The following is a 22,144-nucleotide window of genomic DNA, read 5'->3' as shown; positions in this document are numbered from 1 at the left end:
TGTATCAGTTTTCGGCACCTATTATAATAGCCACCAAAAGTCAACAACTCGAGTTTCATTATCCTGCGCTTGTAAATCATATCACATATAGTTTAGTTTAAAATTTCCTTAATAAGCGGCGAATAATTGATTGTTTCAGTCAGTTTTCCCTTTAAATGTATCAGTTTTCGGCACCTATTATAATAGCCACCAAAAGTCATTATCCCTTGCTTGTAAATCATATCTGGCACTTGACAGGAAATGCACTTAAGCCGGGCTTTATTAACAATCGGACTCAGCAGAACACAGCTCAATAAGATATTCTTCCGGAGGCTTTTAATTTGTGAAAAAGCCATAACGAGAAGCGGAGAAGTGCATTGTAAAGGGAATTGCTTAATTCCAGGACATACACGCTACGCTCCATGGCTCCATGCCGATGACTTAAGTCAACAGAGAGATTTATATTCCAACCAGAGTGGAGTGGAGTGGAGCTACCAAGCTGCGAATATAAATCCAGTCAGTTGGACTTTACGACAATGGGGAACCTGCGAAAAGTCATTCAGTCAGACAGACAGAGAAACGAATGGAATATCCTGCCTGGCAGCCTCCGGCGGCAGCCATTTTGTCGGACGCGAATTAACATGTCTGGCTTTATACCCATACATAAACAAATAAAAACACACACTCTAGCATACACACATCCTTTTACAGGAGATGCAAGGACTGCAGGCAGGCCCAAATAATTTTCAGTTTTGTAGTTTTTATACTGCATGTTTTCCACTTCACAGGATTTTATGTTCCACTACGCTGGCACTTGGCTCAAGTGTTGGAAAATACAATTGCCTGGGCAGACGAGCGAAGAGAACAGAAGAGAAAGAGAGAGAGAGGTAAGGTAAACATTTCCGCATTTTTGTTTTCTTTGCCTTTGTTGCACACTGCTTTCTGCTGCATAAAAAAAGACAATAAACTGTACTGGTGAGTGAGGTGTGAGGGTGTGTACCCTACATAGCCAGGATATAGGACAACAATGACTGTGTCGGTTAACAGGGTTGGGAAACGCTTAAAAGCAAAGAGCTTCTTGATCTACATTTCAAAAAACAATCTACAACACTGGAAATTCAAGAATACAAAACTATCCTTAAAGAATCACCTTAGTCCTTAGGAGATCTATGTTTTTTTGGGCGTGGCTTTCTATCCTTGCATCCTGACACTATCCTGGCCCCCTCTCAGTCTCATAATTGCTGCTGTTGACGTTGCATGCAACAACCATGCCTCCTAACAATGCGCACTTTGGCTAAACAAGCATCCAAATCCCCACCCCCCTCATGGCTGGGCCCGATTTAAGAGCTCTCCTCTCACACTTTCTGGACAGTTTGTAGCTAAAAAGTATCAAATGTTGTGATAAGACCCAGTAGCAATACCACAAAGCCAGTGGAGGAGGCTTCCGAGGCTGCCGAGGCAGCTGAGGCACAAAAAAGAGTAGCAAGCCGAGAGATGCAATCAACACTCGTCTGAAGCCTAAGCGCCTTGTGGCAGGCAACAAAAACAAGAAGGGAAAACCACATTTCTTCCCAGAGGCGACAGTGTGGCAAATAACTGTTTTCATATCCCAGACACACACACACACACACACACCACACACCAGAAGCCTGTTGAAGAAACTCCGGTCGAGTGTGTGACAAGTTCCTTCGACAAAACAAATTGCAATGGATTTTATTTTATTTTCTACCATTTTCTACCCCAAAAAAACGAAGGATATCCTCACACACAAACACACACACACACATACTGTTACTATGCCCCATACTAAGTAGCTAGGATAATACAAGGATAAGAATATCGTCGTATAATATATAATGTATGCATGAATGGCTACTACTGCTGTGAAGAGAAAGAGTACAGTACAAAAAATATATATATATAGTTCTCAGTGTACTTACAACTGTGATGGGATAGAAGGGATTTATGATGGTGAAGAGTAGAATGTGATTTGGCCGTGTAGTCTCGGGACGCTTTCTCCGTAGGTCGTCATTTGACTTGTTCATAAGTGCTTGCTGCTGGTTCTGTTGTTGTGTGGACTGTAAAAATATGTACACAAACACACATATAGGCATAAGTATCGGGCATTGTTGTGGCAGAGATATATCAATATATTTTTATATGGTTTATATTGTAAGAATTCTTATAGAGTATTCATGAGGTAGTTGTGTTTATATTGGGTTATGATTTGAGGGAAGTACCTGGTATCACATAGTCTGCAACATACTTTGTTCAAAACATTATGTAGTTGTGTTTATTTTGAGTTATTTTAGAGAGCAGTACCTGGTATTACATAGTCTATGACTTACTTTGTTCAAAAACGATGTACTTGTGTTTAAATGAACTTTATTTCGATTAATGATAAACTTTCTCTTGAGAAAAGTACCTGGTATCACATATTCTGAAACTTTTATAGCTTCTATTTTATATATATAGTTTATATAGATAGTTTTCTTAGAGAGTATTTAACATATAGTTGGGTTTATATCGAGTTATGAAAGAGAAAGAGTCTTTCTTTTGCGAGAAGTACCTGGTATCACACAGTCTGAAACTTACTTTATTTTTTATTGACTTATGAAGGGCTTTCTTTCGACAGAAGTACATGGTATCTCATAGTCTACAACTTACTTACTTCAAAAACTTAAACATCCTAAAACTTTAAACTATTTTGTGACTTGTATAGCTTGTATTTATATTATATAGCTTATATAGTGAGGTTTCTAAGAAAGAATTCATCAAATAGTTGTGTCTATTTTGAGTTATGATAAGATTTCCTTTAAGAGAAGTACCTGGTATCGCATAGTCTGAAATTCTCTTTGTCCCTTAACAATATTGTAACTTGTATAGCTACTTACTGACAGCTCGACTTACATAAAACTAGAACCGATTGATTTGCTGCACTAATGGCACATACTCTCAGGCAATTTTCGTTTAATTTTTTCACGTTAATTGACGCTGTCATGGGGCTATACTCACTCTCAATGTTAAATATTGTGGAAAGACCGGGCAAGAGGTGTATTATTTGTGTATTTTTTTTTGGCTGCAGGCAATGCTAACATAATTTCCGTTTTGTTTTGGCGGCAAACTGAATATTTCTAAATAAATTACGGAATTTAGGTGGACCGTGTTCATGTCACGTTCAAATGTCAATCATTGCAGAAAAGGGGTTTGGCGGTGCAATGTTTGGGATTTGAATTTATTTTGGCGCATATTTTGGCGCACATTGACAGGTGGTGTTGTGGTCTTGACACCAAAATGCCTCTACCTCTGATTTCGGCTACTAATTGCTTAAATCTTAGTTAAATCATTATCACTAAGCGAGTAGTCGCTGGTGTTTTAATTACTTGCCTCCGACAGTCTCTCCTTGATGGCCATCCGCCATCTAATTACTATTGAAGTTAATTAACTTTTACCTGAGTTTCCAATTATTCGCTTCAATTATTCAATTGCTCGCGATTTCTTGTTGCATTAAACATTTCTGTTTTTTTTTTTCTTTCAAGAAGATATGACCTGGAGTGCACTTAACCCTATTTTTTTATATATATATCTAGAGTATATACGTACTGTACTGGTCTGTACTGTACTGTACTGTGCACTGCCTGTTGCTGGTGCTACCTTTTGTTTTCATTGCCTGACTTTTGCAATTAGGTTAATGGTTCGCTTTTGTGACGTATTTTTAGAAGCTTGTGCAGCTCTGTGGTTCTGTAGCCGTATAATAAATACAAATATGTAAACATAAAGTCAAACAACTGCTGACCTTAGCAAGATATTACTGCAAATTGAGTGGAAAAATGACAGAAAAGGTGCTGTTTTTCTTTCTAAGCAATTTCATTCCAATTTCTTATGGCATTTAATACCCAATTGAAATAAATTCTTATCCCTGAAATCGATTGATCATTTGAGGAATTCATTATTTGCGGCTTATGTGGCAGGATAACAAAGTAACTTAATGCCAGGAGGCAAAGCCACCACCACCCAAGGGTTAATTCAAATTTCAACAACTTTGAAGCATATGAGGAGCGATTTGTTTGAAAATCCGAGAAAATGTCTGAGAAAGAAAAACAAAGAAAAAACTGAGAGCCAGCCGGGCAGGAGGAAACATTTGTTTTCTGTCAAATTTGCCTTTAATAATAATACACCATCAACATTTTTCTTTTCTCTCTCAGTTTTCCTTGGATTTTTCTTTCATTTTTCCAGGCAGAGCCCAGCCAGTCCAGGCAGCCACCCTTGGAGAAAAGTAAGAAAATCCCACAGCTATGGAAACTGTTGATTAAATTACACAAAACCAACAAAAAGTGTTACTAAAATGATTGATGGATGGATGGATAGATGAATGGTCTCTGGTCTGGTCTTCAATTTTTGTTTTCTTTTTTGAGGATTTGAATTTAAGTGCATAGTGAGCCTATAGAACTCGCCTTTTGGGTTGATGATTTTGTTTTTCTTTCGATTTGTTTCCCGATTTCTCTTTATTTTTGGGTAAAAACATTTGAAACATTTTTAGCACAGCGGCGGATGAATTGAAAATAGCCTACAGACACAGACGAGAGGTGGTGGTGCAGTGGTGGTGCTGCGGTGTTGCAGTGTCGCGGCTGCATACCGCACTGCATTTCAGCTCGAACCGCAACGAAATGAAGATGAATTACCCACAAAATTTCACTAAGGATGCAACGACTGACTGAACACCAAAAACAAGAAAAAAAATCAAGAAAAAGAAAGCAAATAAAACAACGAATGACGCGACGGTCCATGCAAATTGCGAATTGCAAATCACAAATAAATTTTTGCTTTAAGAAATTTGCACTCAGTCGATCAAGCCATAGGCTCCGACAGATACAGATACAGATACTATAAAGTGCAATCTCAGCCAGCGACATCCGACAGATACAGATACAGATACAAGTGCACAATATAAAGGCGTTTGCCAAGAAAACCCCCAACCCAACCCAAAAAAAAATACGATGCGTCGCCGTCATGAAAATGAAGAAATTGCAATCGCAATGAACTGCAAGTTGCAGAATCTCAGATAAAGAATCTCGGCAGTAAAAATAGCTAAGAAATATAGCCAGAATCAGAGTCAGTCAGTCGTCGTCTGTCTTCCATCTTCCATCTTCCTGGCATGGCCCTCGACAGGAGTTTTGATTCAAGAGGTCTATGGCTATAGATCTATGAAGAAATTGATGGGACAGGTATACCCTGAGAGACCTGCTAATCAAAGGCAAAAACAATGGGATCGAAAAAACCATACCAAAATAGTCCCAGAACTGTCCATCTCAGTGGCAGGCCACATATGCTGGTGCCCTTCATCATCTCAGTGGGGCCGAAATGAGGGAAAATGCTGTCTGGCGACAGCAACATGAGGCGGCATTTGTTACTCGCAATTAGATGCACTGTATTCTGGCATCAGACGGGCCGGGCCGGGCCGGGCCGGGCCTGCCTTCGCTCCGGGCCTCTATCCTATTTTCTTTACTATTTTTTTTTCTTTTCGAACAAAAATGGCACATAAAATGCAATTTACAAAATGTTTTCTTCAACGTTTGCATTGCGAAATTTAATTAAATCAGCAACAGAGCAACAGAAACACAAAAAAAAGTTGGAAATTAAATGCTGCAGATCAGTGAGCGACAAGAGCGAGTGCCAGATCCTAGGTTTTGGCCATCTACTAGCTACATTTGTATCTATATCTATATCTGTATCTGTATCTGTGGTCTGTGCTTCTTGGCCAGGCCAAGTAAAAACATCAAAAGTCCAAGTCAAGTGGCTCGCCTGCTTCGAAAGCTAAATGATTTTACGAAATATACATTCCCAGATATAATGAAACAATGTGTAAGTTATAAACAGTCTACAAATGCATCTGTATCTGAGAGATACACACAATCCCGACCTCTACTTCCTGGGCGGCAATCAATCATTTTTGGCAAAAGAGCCAGCCAACCTTTTAAAAACTACTCATACTCATACTACTCATACTACTATATATATCACCGATCGCATACTATTGGAATGGCTCATCATCATCGAAAATCTGTGGCCACAAACGTCAGAGATACATTCTCATGAATGACATAAGTACTCGTCGGTAGATACTTTTTATATGTTTTTTTTTTTTGTATCCGACTTGTCTCTGTCATAGACTATGCTCTATACTTTATATATAGAGAGATATAGTATATTATATATACCGCGTTTTGCCATTTGGACAGATCTCTTATCTCGGTTAGCAACGCTCATTAGTCACAGCGGGTGGTGGAGCACGTGGAGCATTGAAAATTGTCATTAGTTCGGCATTTGATTTTTTCTTTTCTACTGACAAGTAGACTTCCTCCTCCATCCACTTGTCTGTGAAAGTAAATTGCATGTGCTTCGGTTTCTAATGATTTTCAATTAGAAATTGCTGACACCCGACCACACGAAGAGATTAAGGAAAGTCCCTGGCCACAAGCTGAACTGAGATTTGTGTCAAATGTTAAGCTCTATTTTCTTTTCCTTGGTGGAAACTCTCGATGGAAACTTTATCTTGAAGTTTAATTAAACTTTTCAGATACACACTCGTTCTGCAATCAAAAGTATTTCATCCTTTAGTGGCTATAATTAAGCCTAAAATAATATTGATTTAATTGCGGAGGCTCTTCTGGTCCAAGAAAATCAAGAAAATAAACCCATTGACGAACCAGACACCCACCAGGCCAAAAAGAAATATCTCTCTTTCTGTTCCCCCCAAACAAACTGAGCCATAAATCCATCCATCTTTTCAACAAACTCTGCCGCCCAAAAGGCAAAAAAAGTTCTGCTGTTTGTTGTTTGCTGTTGATTTGCGTTTTCGTCATTTTAATGTCAGTTCACTTGACGTGCCAGTGGATATAGCAACAAACTAGAGATACTACTCCCAGGGACTGACGGACGCCAAGATGGATATACATATGTACTCTGGGACAGATGGGCCGGCCGGCCGACTTGGGCCTGAGGTCCGACCGCGTTGATCACTTATGACAACAGTCTGCTTCTCAGTCTCCTCATGTGTGTGTGTATTTGTGTTCTTGTAATTTATGTGGAAAAATCTTTGGGGCGCTTCAAACATAAAACAATTTTCATTTTCCCCCCATAAGGCAGGAGGCAGGAGGGGAAGACTAAGGCTGCGGTCTGCGCGCAATTTACGCGCCGCTTTTCATGTGAAAATCTTCACTAATTCGTCTGTTTGGGCTTCTCGATCTGCTCTGTCTCTACTTGCTTGATTTTTTTTTTTTGCTTTTTTTTCATAATTTCTTATTTATGGAAAATGCTTTTAAATGCGCATAAAAATATACAGAATGGGGCAGGGAGAGAGTGGGTTGGTTGGCAAAACAAATTTGTATTGAGGCACAGGAATTGATTGCCAAACAGAAGAAAATAAATAGAAAGAATGGTAGACAGTGTATCTGCAAGATACAATTCGGGAAATGATGTGAGAAATGCGGCCAACCCTTCTGGCAACTATCTAGTTGTCCCACAAACCGTTTAATTAAATTTAATTTAGTAAAACTTATTTCAATTGCGTAGAAACCACAAAGTAAATCGTACATGCATGGCAGGCGGGTCTCATGCCCAACCAACATAATTTATATTTATTTCGAGCGGGCCACCCCCTCCACACTACACTATTCTCGAATAAAATTTTTCGAAAAAATGTCAACAAATCTGCGAGATTTTCACTCAATCTCCGCCTGTCATGTGAAGTGATGTAGATGGACAAGACCGCATCATCATCATCACCATCATTGAGTAGAAAAATGGGGTAGACATTCCTCACTACACTATAGGATATAGTATATAGTACTAGGTACTAGTAGGAGATACTAGGTAGGTGTCTCATTCTCTGTCTCAAGGTGTTTCTTCATCAATTCCTCCTTCAAGTGCGCCAGTTTTCAGGAATGATTTAAGTGCGTTTTCCTCTTCACAGAGATAGTTTTTTTGGCTTTTTTGGACCACCAGAGCTACGTCAATGACTAAAATATTTGTGCTATTTTTCTTGCTATTAACTTGACAATTGGCCGACTGGGAAGCAAAACTAATCAGCTCTCTCCCTCCTAGAAATACGTATTCAGTTTTAAGATGATGTCTTATGTAAAAGACCAGGCACGTGCCGACCTACTTAGAACATAATATATCCCACTAGATACACATATACATATATTTAAAATAATATTCCTTAATTATTCTTCCAGCGGAAATTCACAAATTCTGAGAGTGTAGAGCCTTTTGATGTACATTAGTTTACAGCGGACTGGGGGCCAGGCCAGAGCGTGACGAGAAGCCACAAAATATCGGCTTCTGGTTTCTTGGCCTCTAGGCCGAATGCCAAAAATATTTATTCGAGGGGGAAAATAAGTGTCTGGCCGATTTAACATGGGCATTTTTCATTTACTTAATGATCAGTTAATAATTTCTTCGCAATATTTGCCAATTTATGGGCTGCAACTAATTGGGAATCAAAACTGTTTGAATCTTTTGGCAAGAAGAGTCTCAGGACTGAGAAGTTTATTTATTAGAACATTCTACACAGCTGTAAGTAAGGGTTTACTAAACATTAAGTCTAATACTACTACTCCTTCAAGCACTTGGAACTAATTTTATTTATTAAACATTTGTGTGAGTTCCGCCGCCGCCACTTGAAGTGGTAAACCTCACACTTTACGCACTTTTACGAAACGAATCCCCAAAAATAGCTTCTTGGCCAGAATTTATGGCCAACAAGAGCGAGAGCAATTGCAGTGCGATAAAAATTTCATTTGCCAGGCTTTTCGGAGCAAAAACAGAGAAGTAGGAGCTGGAGTCATGGCTATAATCATCATCAACACCACCTGCGACGTCCACGAGGAGAGGCAAACAAAACGGCGTGAACTCCAGGGAGGGAGTAGTGGTGGTGGTTCTGTGGTGTGGTGTGGTGGTGCTACGGGAAACGGAAAATAGATGGAGTAATTCCCGGGCTTTAGTCAAATGTTTACTTTGGCCATGCCGATCTCCAGCTCCATCGTCGTTGGCGGCCACTAAATTAACGAGTCGCATCGCCCGGCCAAGGAGCCACATCATTACCCATTAGTACACCCAACCACCCACCCACCCAACCACCACCACCTCCTCTTCAAACAGAAGCGACTTTGAATGTGTTAATCATCAAATAGGAAAGGAAAAGCAACTCGCTGTTTGTTTAAACAAAAAAAAAATAACAACACTACCATTGCACCACCACCACCACCACCACCACCACACCAGCACTTTGCACCTGACCCACTGACTATACGCTTTGGCTGAAAACTGAATCGAGCGGATCTAAGCAAACCCCAAACCGAATCGTGCTGAACTCGACAGCCATTAAATATTTGTCAGCAAGTTTGCCCCCCAGGGCTGTAGCTGTAGCCTGTCCGTCCCACCACCCATTGCCCCACTCTTGCCCCACTGAGCCACCCACCTGTGAGCGCAAATTAACACATGTGGCCTGGCCTGGCCTGGTCTGGCTCTGGTTTCTTTGTGTGTGCAACAACAGCATTTTTCCAGCTTGTTTTTTGTATTTTTTTTTTTTTATCAATATTTAAACACATTTCACTTTATTATTGTTGGGGCTTCTGCTGCTCTACCTAGTGGCTCAAAGTCCATCCATAAAGTCTAATTGTTTGACAATCTTAAGCTAATTAATTGGTATTAGTTCTCTACTAAACTTAGTTAATTTACAAATCAATTGATATTAAATATTAAATTGAATTTCTTTGAGAACTTAAGGGTCTAAGTAGCTGGAGCTGTAGCTGAAGTATCTTTAGCTGTATCTTTAGTATCTGTAGCTGTTGTATCTGCATCTGTGAGTTACTTTTCTTGTAGCTCTCTTGTAGGGAAGGTGAAGATCTGTTCTGTTTGCTATTCTGGTGCTGGTGCTGGTCTCTGGTCCCTGGCATTCGAGGTGCCAGGTTGCTATTGTTTTCTTAGGTGTTTGCTCTCTGGATGTTATTATTTTTGTAGCTGACTGCCTGCCTGCCTGGATGGCTGACTGAAATGTGCTATCAGTAGCGAAATGTGTCAGGGAACAATTTAAATATTTCACGATAAAAGGCAACACCAGCAGTGACACAAGTGTGAGAGAAAAGTGAAATTTTTCGCCGTTTCGTATCGTATCTTATTGCGTGTTTGGTGTGAACGAACTGTCGCTCATTTTGATGCGCTCTTGTGCCTGTTATTCCAACAATGCAAAGTGCTCTACATAAATAAATAAAATTGAAGTATTGTATCTTTTTATCTTATTTATATACGTATATGTATCGGTAGCGAACGGTTCGCTGAGCTTCGCTATCAATAATGCGGCTAAAGATACATTATTTTACTGCTAAACAGGCCAGTTGCGAGTTGCCAGTTGGCCAACAACTGTTTCCGGCTTCTCATTTCAATCACGCCATAATAAAATAATACAAAAGCCATTAATATTTTTTATTACCAACAGCTACAGGCTCTAACTTCTTGTTTGCACTTTCTAATCTCTGATTAGAGTCATAAAGTAATTTGTTTTAAAGCCAAACACATACCAGGTACCATAAATTAAAGTCATTGTCAAGTGGGTGATGGCTGGGGGACTGCACTGAAGAACTTACCTATAAAGACAAGAAACGAAATGATTATTTAATTATTGAATTGAAAACATAATTTATGATGCAGGAGCAAAAGAAATTAATTCAGAGTTAAATAGTCCCTGACCACAGCCTTTAATCACTGATACATTTTTGTTAACAATTAATTAATAACCATTTTGAATGAATAATGTATGAAAAGGCCATTCGATTCGACATTAATAACTTTATTAAGTTACAAGCGAAAAAGCCTTTCAATTTGATGGAAAATGATGGAAAAACCCACCTCCATAAAAACACTTTTTTTCTGCAATTGTTGGTCAATAAAAAATAGAAAGCTTTCTCTTTGAACTCCACACTCAAAACTATCTATAAGATACTATCTGTGTTTCTGACCAAATAGTTTATTGACATTTAATTACACGATTGACAGCCTCAAAAAAAAACCAAAAAGACATCAAATTATCCAATTGTAAAGCAAACAGTTTCTGATTTGTCGCAAATTAATTTCGAGGACAATTTTAATTAATTGCGTTGAACGAAAACGAATAATTAAAATGCATTTTAGAGCAAAAGTGCCCAGCCGTGCCACGCCGGACATCAAAGATTTATGAGCCGCAAAAGCCAAACCGCAAGTCTTAAGGCATTTAAAAAGGTAATATAAATTAATAGTAATAGTATATACTATAGGACTTTAAATCCTCTATTTCTCTTACTCAAAAATATGATTAAAATCACTCTGAATGTGAAATTCCATTCCACTCCCAGCCCAGGGGAACTGGGTCAATTTCATTTAAAAGCACGAAAAGTAATAGTGTTTGTATATAAAAAATATAAAAATATATATAATCGGTGGATATATATTATATATATACATAAATAGCAAGTACAGCAACGCATTCCCCATTAAAGACACCCAAAAACCACAACCTAGAGGCCCTTGTGGGGTGTGGATTTTGCGGCAGAACCTCTAAGATAATGCACTTTTATCTACAGACCTTAGACCTTTTTTAACTACTATTTAAACTATTTTTAAGAGAAAAGTAAACCCAATCGATTGGATTATTCGGGGCATCAACGGGTTAAAATGCCGCCACACTGCCGGATTGCATTTCTCATTCAATTTCGCAAAGCGCAGCTCCGAATTAAAAAAAAGTGTTTACAGATACAGATACAAAGATACAGATACACATGTACTTGTGTGTGTGTGTGTGTATGGGTGTATAAATAAAGCCAAAGCACCGTTAGCAACACATAAAGAAATAAAAATAAACGCCAGCGAATAAAAGGCAAAGAAAGGCCTACAAAGAATTGTTGGCATGGCCCGAAAAAAAAATAAAAATAAAAAACAAAAAACAAAAAAAAAAGTGCCATGAGCAAATTCGATGGTTTTTGAAATGCAGTCGCTGCCAAAGCCTCTGCTGCGGCCTCTGTCGACGTCTCTGTCTCAGTCGACGTTGTGTGCACATGACTGACCGATTCTGGGGCTGGGACTGGGAGGGAGGGGAGGGACTGCCTGGCGAATTCCCGTACGCTCTCACGCGCTTAACGTCCACAGCTCGAGGCCGCCTTCTTCTTCTTCTTCTTCTCAGGCTACATTTCTCCGCTTTTTTTTTGGCGCCCCACCGACCGAGCAGGGCTTTAAATTGAGCCAAAGCCAAGTACAGTAAAGCTTGCCTAATAGTCATTGGATTAGAGAGTATCTTTTTCTATAGAACCGATCTAAATCGCAAAAAAAGTATCTTTCTATCTCATAGGCAATTCTATTACTTTTTTACTTTAAAAAGTATATTAGAAAGTTCCAATTGAAATATAGTATCTCAAAAAAGTATATCTCTGTATCTAAAGTTATATTCCTATACCAAAAGTATCTTTAGATCTTCAAAAGTATATTTTCTATATCTAGATACTTATTCTTTCAATCTTAAAGGATCTTTGTTCAACAAAAAGGATCTTTCAATCCCAAAAAGTATCTCAAAGATTATAAAGAGACAATTGTGTGAACTTTTTACATCAAAGATACTTATCTTTCTATTACAAAAATATTTATTTCTATAAAAAAAAGAATTGTTCTATCTAAAAAAGTATCTTTTCATCTTTTAAAATATATTTTTATTAAAAAAAGTGTCCCAAAAAGTATCCTTCTGTCTTTAAGAGTAAAAAGAGCTAACTCTTTGAGCTTTTTACTTTAAAAAGTATTTTTCTTTATCAATAAGTATCTCTTTATCTCAAAAAGGATGTTCATCTATCAAAAAGTATCTTTCTATCTTAAGAAGTATATTTCTGTTTTGAAAAGTATCTCAAACACAATCAAATAGGCTTAAAACACATATTCTGAATATCATAAAGAATCTTTATACCTTTAAAACTCATATCCTTCTAAAGTCCATCTCAAAATGTATCTTTTGGTGGAAAAACGTATATTTCTGTCTTGAAAAGCATCTTTCTGCCTTTACAAATACACCCAAGCTAGTCTAAGCCAAGTTAAAAACATATCTACCAGTTCTAAAGCCATAAAGCCAACTAAAATCTAAAAAAAAGGTTGTAGGTTGAGGAATTTCAACTGTATCTCAAAGTGAAGCGCTGTTGTCACTCACACAGATAGACGGACGGGCAGTGACAGGCACGCACGTTTAATTATATTTTTGCGCTATATTGTTGTTAATTTAGTGGGTCAGCGAAATGATGTTGTTGTTGTCTCTGCCACTGCCTCTGCCTCTGCCACTGCCTCTGCCTCTGCCGCTGCCTCTGCCACTGCCTCTGCCATTGTTATTGTTTTTGTTCTGCCAACGTTGTTGTTTGCCTCGTAACTGTTTCGCGGCTGCGCTTTTTGGTTCGCGTATCTGCTGCTGCCGCCTGCAGCGACTGCTGCTGCAGCTGCGCAGAACTGGATTTCAAAAGCAACAAAATGCAACAGCAACGAAGGAAACAACAACAACAACAACAATTTGCAGTGAAGGTAAACCGGCGCATAAAAAATAAGAAAAGCAAAGCGAACATTGATTCGCATTTTCTGTTGCACAAAAACAAGTTTTTTTTTTTTTTTTTTTAAATTAAACTGCAAAAAATTTCCATAAAAGGTTGGAAACATTTCCAGAGAGAGAGAGAGAGAGAGAGCGCCCCCAAAAGAGAGCTAAGGCAAGTGATAAAGAGAAGGAGCCCAAGACAGGGACAGCAAGAGGGCCAAAGAGTGGCAAAGAGTTCAAACACCTGCCGAAAAAAAAGACGATAGCCAACCGCAATAACAATTCTATTTATTTTTTATCTATGTACTCAAAAAAAAAAACAGAAAAAAAACTTCCGACGGTGTCGGTGGCGTATGAGCAATTGAGTAATTACAGTTAGAGGAAGAGGGCCCTCCGAAAACAAAAAAAAATGGAAATATCAACAAATACCACGAATAGTTTTCAAAGAGATTTTGAGAGCAATTAAATTCTAAGATAAACATTAAAAAAAAAGGAAAGAAATGTTATGTTTTGGAGAGAGAAAAAGAGCGTTGGAGCAAGAGAGGAGGGCAAGAGAGAAAGCCAGCAGAGAGAGAGAAGAAAGCAAACAGTTCCTAATTTCTCATTTCTTTGCAATTTTTTTCCCTTTCTTTTTTTTTCTATTATTTTTTTTTTTGGCTTGCATGACTTAAAGGTGGCAGTCGGCGTCGACGTCGGCGTCAACGTCAGCGCAGGTCGATGAGTCAAAAATTGCGCGCCAAAAAAAGAGAAAAAAAGAAAGAAAGAAAACCCTTAAAAAAAGGGTTTTCTTGCCAAAAAGAAGATCTTTTTTGTGCGGGCTTGGTGATTAATTTGACAAGCATGCTGGCCCGGTAATTAGCTCACAAATACACTCCACAAACTGGCCAAAACAGGGGGTAATTTATTCAGATATTGAGAAAAAAAAACCCATAGGCTTCTGGGACTGAAGACTGAATCGTAAACAGAGCCCATATTTCCACCGAAATCGTAACACTTTGTACGCAATTGTATCTGTATCTGTAGCTGTGTATCTGTATCTATAGCTGTGTATCTTTGTATCTGTGGGATACCTGTTAGTAACTACTTTTTTTTTTTTTTTTTTGCTGCCCAGACGAACATGTGCAATTGCCAACTAGAACAACACGTTCACTTGTGACAAAGTGCGGCATATTATGGAGATCCGGGGTCCGAAAAGGGGTTGCCACCGGACATATTGAAGGGGGGGAGGTGAGGTGGTGGTGGTGCAGAGGTGATCTGGGGAGGTGAGTTGGGCGGGAAAAGCGATAAAGTAGAAACGTGTTCTCTGGCTGCAACCGTTGTACATTGCTATTTATCGCCCCTCCCCTCTGTTATTGCCCCCTCCCCCCACCCCACACCTCTTGTATCTGATAGAGAAACGTGCTTTGAGAACGGCTTGCCAGGCCAACTGGAATTGTATCTAATTAGTCTACCGGTCCAATGCGACAACGCCGTAAGATACATAGATGTAGTGCCCACCGAGTGCCCCCCTCTCCCCTCGGATAGCTGCCTGCCACCGCTGGAGACGCCCCCATTTTCTATCGCTTCTATTATTTATTTCGGTTTTGTCTTTCACTTTCCCGCCAACCAGCCAGCCAATAAAATAAATTTAAATGAGACAAGTTCTAAGCATAAATTTTCCTTCTCCCCCAAGGCAGCTAGTTGTCAGCTCGTTATTGTTGTTGTTATTGTTGTTGTTATTGTTGCTTTTGTTGTTTTTATTGTTGTACTAAATTATTAAACACAATTATTTGTTGACAGTTTGGCTTTTTTGTGTATTTCTGCCACTACAGATTGATTTTAATCGATAATTATAATAAAATTATGTCAAAAAAAATCAATTAAATGTAGAATTAAATAGTAGGCCTTTGGGAATAAAATATCTCACTTAATTGAAATGTATCTTTTTTTGAATAAAAGAGAGATAAAGTATCTTTTGATTTTCAGATCATTTCCTGTTTCTGTTTCGAACTGCAGTTTGAAATTCCAGCTGTTGCAATCATTAGCGCATTTTGTTCTCTTACTTTTTCGGGTTGTATCCGTCAGATACAATTCAACTAACAACTAACCAGCGGCAGCGAAAAAAGAGACTCAAAAAAAAAAAAAAAAAAAGAGGGCTGGCGAGCCACACGTCACTTGACGTTCAAGTTCAATAACCTGGCCAACAAACACACACACAGTTATGGGCCACTCACACCACCGCAATTACCAAAAAACAGAAAAAAATTGAAATAAAAACTGAAACTTGAAGAAAAAAAATAAATAAAAAGTGCAGAAGAAACAAAATATGCGTTGGACTTGCTTACATAACAGCAAATAATGTTTAAAAGCAGCGGTAAAGCAAAGCAAAGCAAAGCAAAATAAAAAGAAAAAGAAAGACAAAAAAAGCAAAGCCAAGAGAGAGGGAGAGGGAGGGAGAAAGCAAGACAAAAACCGGGAAGAAGTAAGCACAAATAATGAAAAAAAAAAAAAAACAATAACAAAAAGCGTTACCAAAAAAGAGCAACACGAATTACATTCGAAAAGGGGCAAAGCTCCAAAAAAGATACAAAAAAAAAGATACAAAAAAAAAAGATACAAAAGTGATCTGCTCTGGACGTACGTTGTACTTCGATTGAGGCATGCAAAGACAACAGATACAGATACAAAGATACAGCTGCTCAGATACAGATACAATTTTTTTTTTGTTTTTTTTTTTCTTAAAAAAGTTGTGAAATGTGAGAGAGGCAGAGGTGGGCGGGTCAAATAGACGCTAAACTCCCTTAAATGACTTAATAACAATCTGTTTGTGGCACACACATGGCCGGAATCAATTAGCCAGGTCGTTAAAAGCCAGCCAAGTGCAAAATATAGCCCAAATCAAGGCACTCTTTTTGAAGAAAGTGCACTGGCATTCTTGGGAAGTTGCAGTTAGCAGCCGTCTGGGCCAGAAATTTCATTAGTCAGCGGTTAGGGCCAAGAAGCTCAAGAGCCCAAAAAGCCCAAAAAAAAACTCAACAAAACTTCAACACAAAGCAAAAATAATAATTAAAAAAAAAAAAAAAAAGAATTCAGAAGAAAATCAAATTTTCAAGCACATAACATATCTCCCTCTCTCTCTATCTCTGGCATGCCCTAACGGTTCTTAAGTGAGCTACTGCTAGTGAGCTACCTCAAAGATACAAAGATACAAAGATACTTTTTACGCAGCTACCCGTAATGCTTGTTGATTATGGATGGCTATGGCCGTGGCGCCTTTTGTTTACTTGCAACACAAAGTATTTCACTCACGAATTTCATTTCGAAAGAGGCAAGAACTTCAAGCAACAGAGGAATTACAACCAAAAAGATATTAGAATTCTTTTCTTGAAAAAAAACAAAAAAAACATCATCATCCCGGGACAGCAACAGTACGTGGCACGCAATAATCATAATGGCAATAATACAGCCGGAGCAGCAGAGCAGCCAGTGTTGCAAGAACATGCCAAAATGTTGTAATGACTCCTCAAAGTGAAAAAAAAACACAAAAAAAAGTAAATAAAATAAATAAACTGGTACTGGAGGCGTGGCAAGTGGCGGCAAAGGCGGCATGGCCAAATGAAAACTAATTGTAGCGTGGCGGAATGAGGCAAGTGAGGCCCAAAGTTGGGGAAACGGAATTCGGAGAACTACACTTGGAGGTGGAAGAAAAAAAAAAATCACATTTCTATGCAAGTCACGGAGTCACCTCCGGGATGGTTCTGCCCAACCCTGCCACACCTCCTCCTCCCCCAGCCAATAGACAGCCCACCACCCCCACTATTGTCTTTGCTGCGTAGGAGAAGGAAGAGGAGGGAGTGGGGCGTTATAGCCAAAATAAAATCGAAGAACCGTTAACAGCCGCTCGTAATTGGCCTTTAAAAGTATGTCGCATGATCCATAGATGACACAAGCCCAGTACCCCTTACCCCAGTAAGTGGCAAGTGGCTGGTATAAGTGGAAAGTGAATGGAAAGTGGGAGGAAAGTGGGTGTGTTTCTGCTTCCAAAAATAAAATTCAATTGAAAAGTAGCTAAGCTGAAGGTAAGCAAGTGCGAGTAAGAGAGTATGAATAAATAACGGTGTCTTTCCAGCTGGCGAGGGTCTCAGGAAGGGCTGGAATTAGGACTGGTGGGTGGTGGGTGGTGGGTGGTAGTTTTATCAGAAATCGTGAATAATAATTATTTACATGATTTTTATTTTTTTTGATCAGAAAATAATCAATTTTCTATCTATTTATTCTATTTATTTCTATCTATCTATCTATTTTTGGGTATATTTTTTTTAATATGCTATATATTATAAAAGGTCTTTTTTTTCTCAGAAATAAATGTTTTTTTGTGATTTTTTAAATTAATCTCATAATTATTAAACATCATAATATAATCTCCGAAGTCTTAAAATCCCTAAACCCTAATAGAAACCCCTTTAAAATATATTCCCCCATGACCTCGTTGAAACCTTTTTCCATTCTTTCATAAAAAAAAAACAAAAAACAAATGCACTCTGCTCTGTATCTGCATCTGATGATGTTGCTGCCCAATTTGGTATCTTGAAGATACAGTTGCAGAATCAGTTGCCGACTCAGAGCAGAATGCAGAGCCCCCCGAAGGCTGTGGATGTCCACATAAGACGGCAAATGACAATGCGCCATATATCAAATTATATATAAACGTGTACTTAAAAAACTACACTTCCGACCTTCGAGAGAGAGACCCAGCATGACATCCGGCAGATACACGAGAGACCCCTTGGGCTACCCCCCCTCTCTCATGTAAGTAAATGGCAACAAAAAAAATAAAAGAGAAAGAGGGAGAAAAAAAAGAAAGAAACATAAGAAAGAAAGCAGCGGTAATAGCAGCAGGGGAACCAAACGGTTCCAAGGAGGATGGAGATTCTTGGCCACGAGGGGCAAGCTTGGGCTGGGGGGGGCTAGGGGCAGGGGCAACATAACAGCGCAACATAAATTGAACTTTTTTTTTCTTATTTTTTTTTTTTTGCTGAAACTTGTCGCGAACCGAGAAGAGCAAGAGAGAGCAAGTCGCTACACGATTCATAATTTGTTGTAATTGGAGTTTAAGTCTGTCGTCGACCTCAACGCCCCACCACCCCCCTTCCCTCATCTGATAGCTCATGACCTAACAAAAGTGGAAACAAAATAAATAAGTAAACAGTAGAATAATGAAACAGAAAAACTTGACAATTTATTTTGGGAAACGCTTTTGTGTTGACTCGGATTATGTATTTTTAATGCCAGCAAATCGCCTTATTACGCTTGCCCCAACACGCGGCACGGCGGCGGCAGCAGCAGCAGATCGAAATAAAATATAATGACAAGGTGATAATTGGAGGCGGCACTAACAGCCCATCATTCCCAGGGTCTCCTCTGTGGAGTCTCCACAGTCATCGCATTTGATGTCTTTCTTAGAGTCTTGAACTCTAATGGAGTTTAAAGAGGCTTAGAAGGGGAATATTACACCATTTCTAGTCATTTCTGGTAATTTTTTAAAGAAAAAACAAGTTTGAACATGTTTGTCCCATCTGTCAGGAAAATTTTATGCCTGATTTGATTCGAAATGAGTTCTATAGGAAATATATACAATTTATATAATATAATAATATTTTGCTTCATAAGCTCTTTAACTTTGATTAATTTTAAAGACAAGTTATAATATGTTCTAACACGATTGTCCCATCTCTAGAAATTGTCTAAGATCATCTATCGCATTTGATGAAATATATAGAGCTTAGCTCTATGAATTCTAATACAGTTTTAACTTGAAAGTGTCTTACGAATAGAAATATATACCTCTAAAGTACTTTGAGCCATAGTACCACTATTTGAGCTTTAACTTTGAATAATTAAAAAGAGTAAACAAGTTTAACATGTTTTTCCCATCTCTATAAATAATTTTTGGAAAATTTGATGTCTTTTTTTGAGCACTATGAGGTCCAATAGAGTTTAACGAGTCTTAGAAAAGTAAATCTAGTAATATCTGGTAATTTCTAGTAATATTTTGCTTTATAGAGTTAAACTTGGAAGAATTTAAAAGAAAGAAAAAAGTTGTAACATATTTGTCCCATCTCTATAAGAAAATCTGTCATCGTATTAAATGTCATCTTTAGCACGATGAGCTCTAATAGAGTTTTCTAATAGAACTTTGAAGTGTCTTACGAATAGAAATATGTAGCACTTATAGTATTATTTGAGATTGAACTTTGAATAACTTGAAAAAGGAATGCAGGAAAATGTGTCATCTTAATTAATACTAATAGAGAATAATTTAGTAAAATAAACAAGTTCCAACATGATTGTTCCATCTCTATTGGGGAAATTGTTTAGAGATGTACTATGATCTCTAATAGAGTTTAAAGTAAGTATCGAATAGAAATTTATACCATTTCTAGTAGTATTTAACTCCATGGATTCTTAAACTATAAATTATTTAAAAATAACAAACAATTTCTAACATGTTTGACCTTTTCCAATAAATATTTAAAGAATATCTGGCAAGAACCTTTAGATATTCCGATTTATTCAACAATTGATAAACACAATTTTAATACTTTTATGTATTCCAGCAGTACTAGAGACTCCAGCGAAGACTTTCCATACAAATTTGATTTGGAATTTGAATTTATGATGTCTTTGACCGAAATATGAGCGAAAGAAACATCAAACATTATTATTCAGAGGGAGCTGTGATGGAGACTCATTTGAAATGCGAATCAGGCGAGGAATTTCATTTCCTTTTGACCGAAAATTGGACAAAAGAAGCTAAAAATCAATCGAACATTGAGAAATCTGAGAGGGAAAAATTGAAGAGCTGGAAGTCTTGAAAACAATGGCCAGCAGGAGCATCATTTTTGTTCCTAACGAACACCCTGCCTGGCTGGCTCCTGCACTTGCCACTCCCTTCCTCCTCCAATCCATCATAGAAATTTGAGGCTTTCAGGTGCATCCTGGGAGAATTCCCTCGGAAAGCCAGGCTCTAAGGTATTAACTTCGGAATTACCTTTGACTTTAGCCGGAGAGGGAGACAAGAGAGCTTAGTTAGGCAGCCAATTAGTTGGCTTGGAGAGCTATGCACTTTTCCTGGACGCTCCGCCCCGGGCCAAGGACACACACTCTCGTCCTGGTCCGCAGTTTCAATTAGTTCAATTACACAAGAACCAGGAAGCAACCCCTTTTTTTTGCAATTAAAACATGAAATATAAAAGACAATAAAAATCAATTATAGTCCTTTAATCACAAGGACAAGGACGAGCACAAGGACACTGACCCCCTGGCCAAAAAAAAACAAAAAAAAAAAGGTAAAATGATCCGATCCTTTGCATTTGAACCCCTTTTCTGGACATATTGGCGTTTTAATTAAGAACCCTGGTGAGGATGCACTTTGACCGCTGTTGCAACATCCTTTCCATTAGAACTGGTCTACCTCCTGGCAGGTTGGTTGCAACATCCAAAGGGTTGCTGCAACTAAGCCGCGGGGCATGCACCACCAAAAAATGCTTTCTGATTTTGAGTTGTGGAGTGCAGCGAGTGGTCAGACTGCAGACTGCAGTCTGCCTGCCACTCCTCCATGCCACTCCTCCTCCTTGCCACTTGCCCCACTCTCTATTTATAACTGTCTGGATAGATGGATGACTGGGGCTGGGGCGGGTCTGGATTCAAAATTTATTTGCCATGACCATGTCGTTGTGGAGTGGGGAAGTGTCTGATGCTGCTGATGCTGCCACTGCCACTGCTGCATGCGTCACGCTGCCAGACGCATCGGCGGCGGCGGCAGCGGCTGGGGAAGTCGCGTTTCGGTGGTGATGTCGCAACTGACCCACGGGTCTCATGCCAAAAAAAAAAAAAAGGGAATATGGTCTGGTGGGGTGTGGTTTTTGGGAGGAAAGTGCCACTGACAGACTCGCTGATGGCCTCTTGCCACGAGGCGTTGATTTCAGACAAGAGACAAGAATATTTAAGAGCTTTCAGGAGCTTAATTGGAGGAATTTAAGAAAAAAGAATGGATTCTTAAAGGCAAGCTATTGGAAGACTATCGGATTTCCCTTTTCGCCTCGTTGGGGCGCCATTAGTGGGTCAAAAGGGCGTCAAGAGCCGCCCCATCCAACCCTCTTCAGGGCTGCCTCCTTAAGGGGCAAGAACTAAATCGTTTAACCTGCCACACGACACGACACGACGAGTGGGGTGAAGCCAAAGCTGCTCTTTTTCTTCTTATTTTCATGGGATTTGGCGCATCCGCCTACGAGTGCACTTAATCACATGGAAGAGCCACCAACTGGCGACCCACTCGCCTCCTGGCCAGCTCCTCCCTCTTTTTAGACACGTAGTCGAGCACGTACGCAGGTTGCAGGTACATCTGTTGCAAGGACAGTTCTAAAGCTAGAGCCTAAACGCTGCCAAGTGGCAAGTGGCAAGCAGAGAGGGAGGGAGTGTCCTTTTCACATTTATTTATATTTAATTTCTCTCTCTGCAGTGGAACTCTTCAAATGACGAGAAGATGCGCTTCATGTGCTAATTGCGCTGTCAAGTCAAGTGTGGCAAGAGGCACGA

General features: G+C 39.0%; 1 protein-coding gene across 23 annotated transcripts in view; it reads right to left on the bottom strand.

The window, feature by feature from the left end:
• LOC6496019 (heterogeneous nuclear ribonucleoprotein L) overlaps nucleotides 1-22,144 on the bottom strand; it is a 100,821-nt gene that overhangs the window by 72,400 nt on the left and 6,277 nt on the right. For 21 of the 23 annotated variants that reach the window (XM_032450284.2, XM_032450283.2, XM_032450282.2 and 18 more), the window contains exon 3: nucleotides 1,920-2,057. The exons of the other annotated variants lie outside the window; for them this stretch is intronic. In XM_032450284.2, coding sequence (XP_032306175.1) covers nucleotides 1,920-2,057 — 138 coding nt within the window. The remainder of the gene's footprint in view (nucleotides 1-1,919; nucleotides 2,058-22,144) is intronic. 23 annotated transcript variants of the gene reach the window in all.

The sequence above is a fragment of the Drosophila ananassae genome, chromosome 3L, assembly GCF_017639315.1.
Source record: "Drosophila ananassae strain 14024-0371.13 chromosome 3L, ASM1763931v2, whole genome shotgun sequence".
Taxonomy (NCBI): Eukaryota; Metazoa; Arthropoda; class Insecta; order Diptera; family Drosophilidae; genus Drosophila; species Drosophila ananassae.
This window is presented reverse-complemented; position numbering and strand designations above follow the sequence as displayed.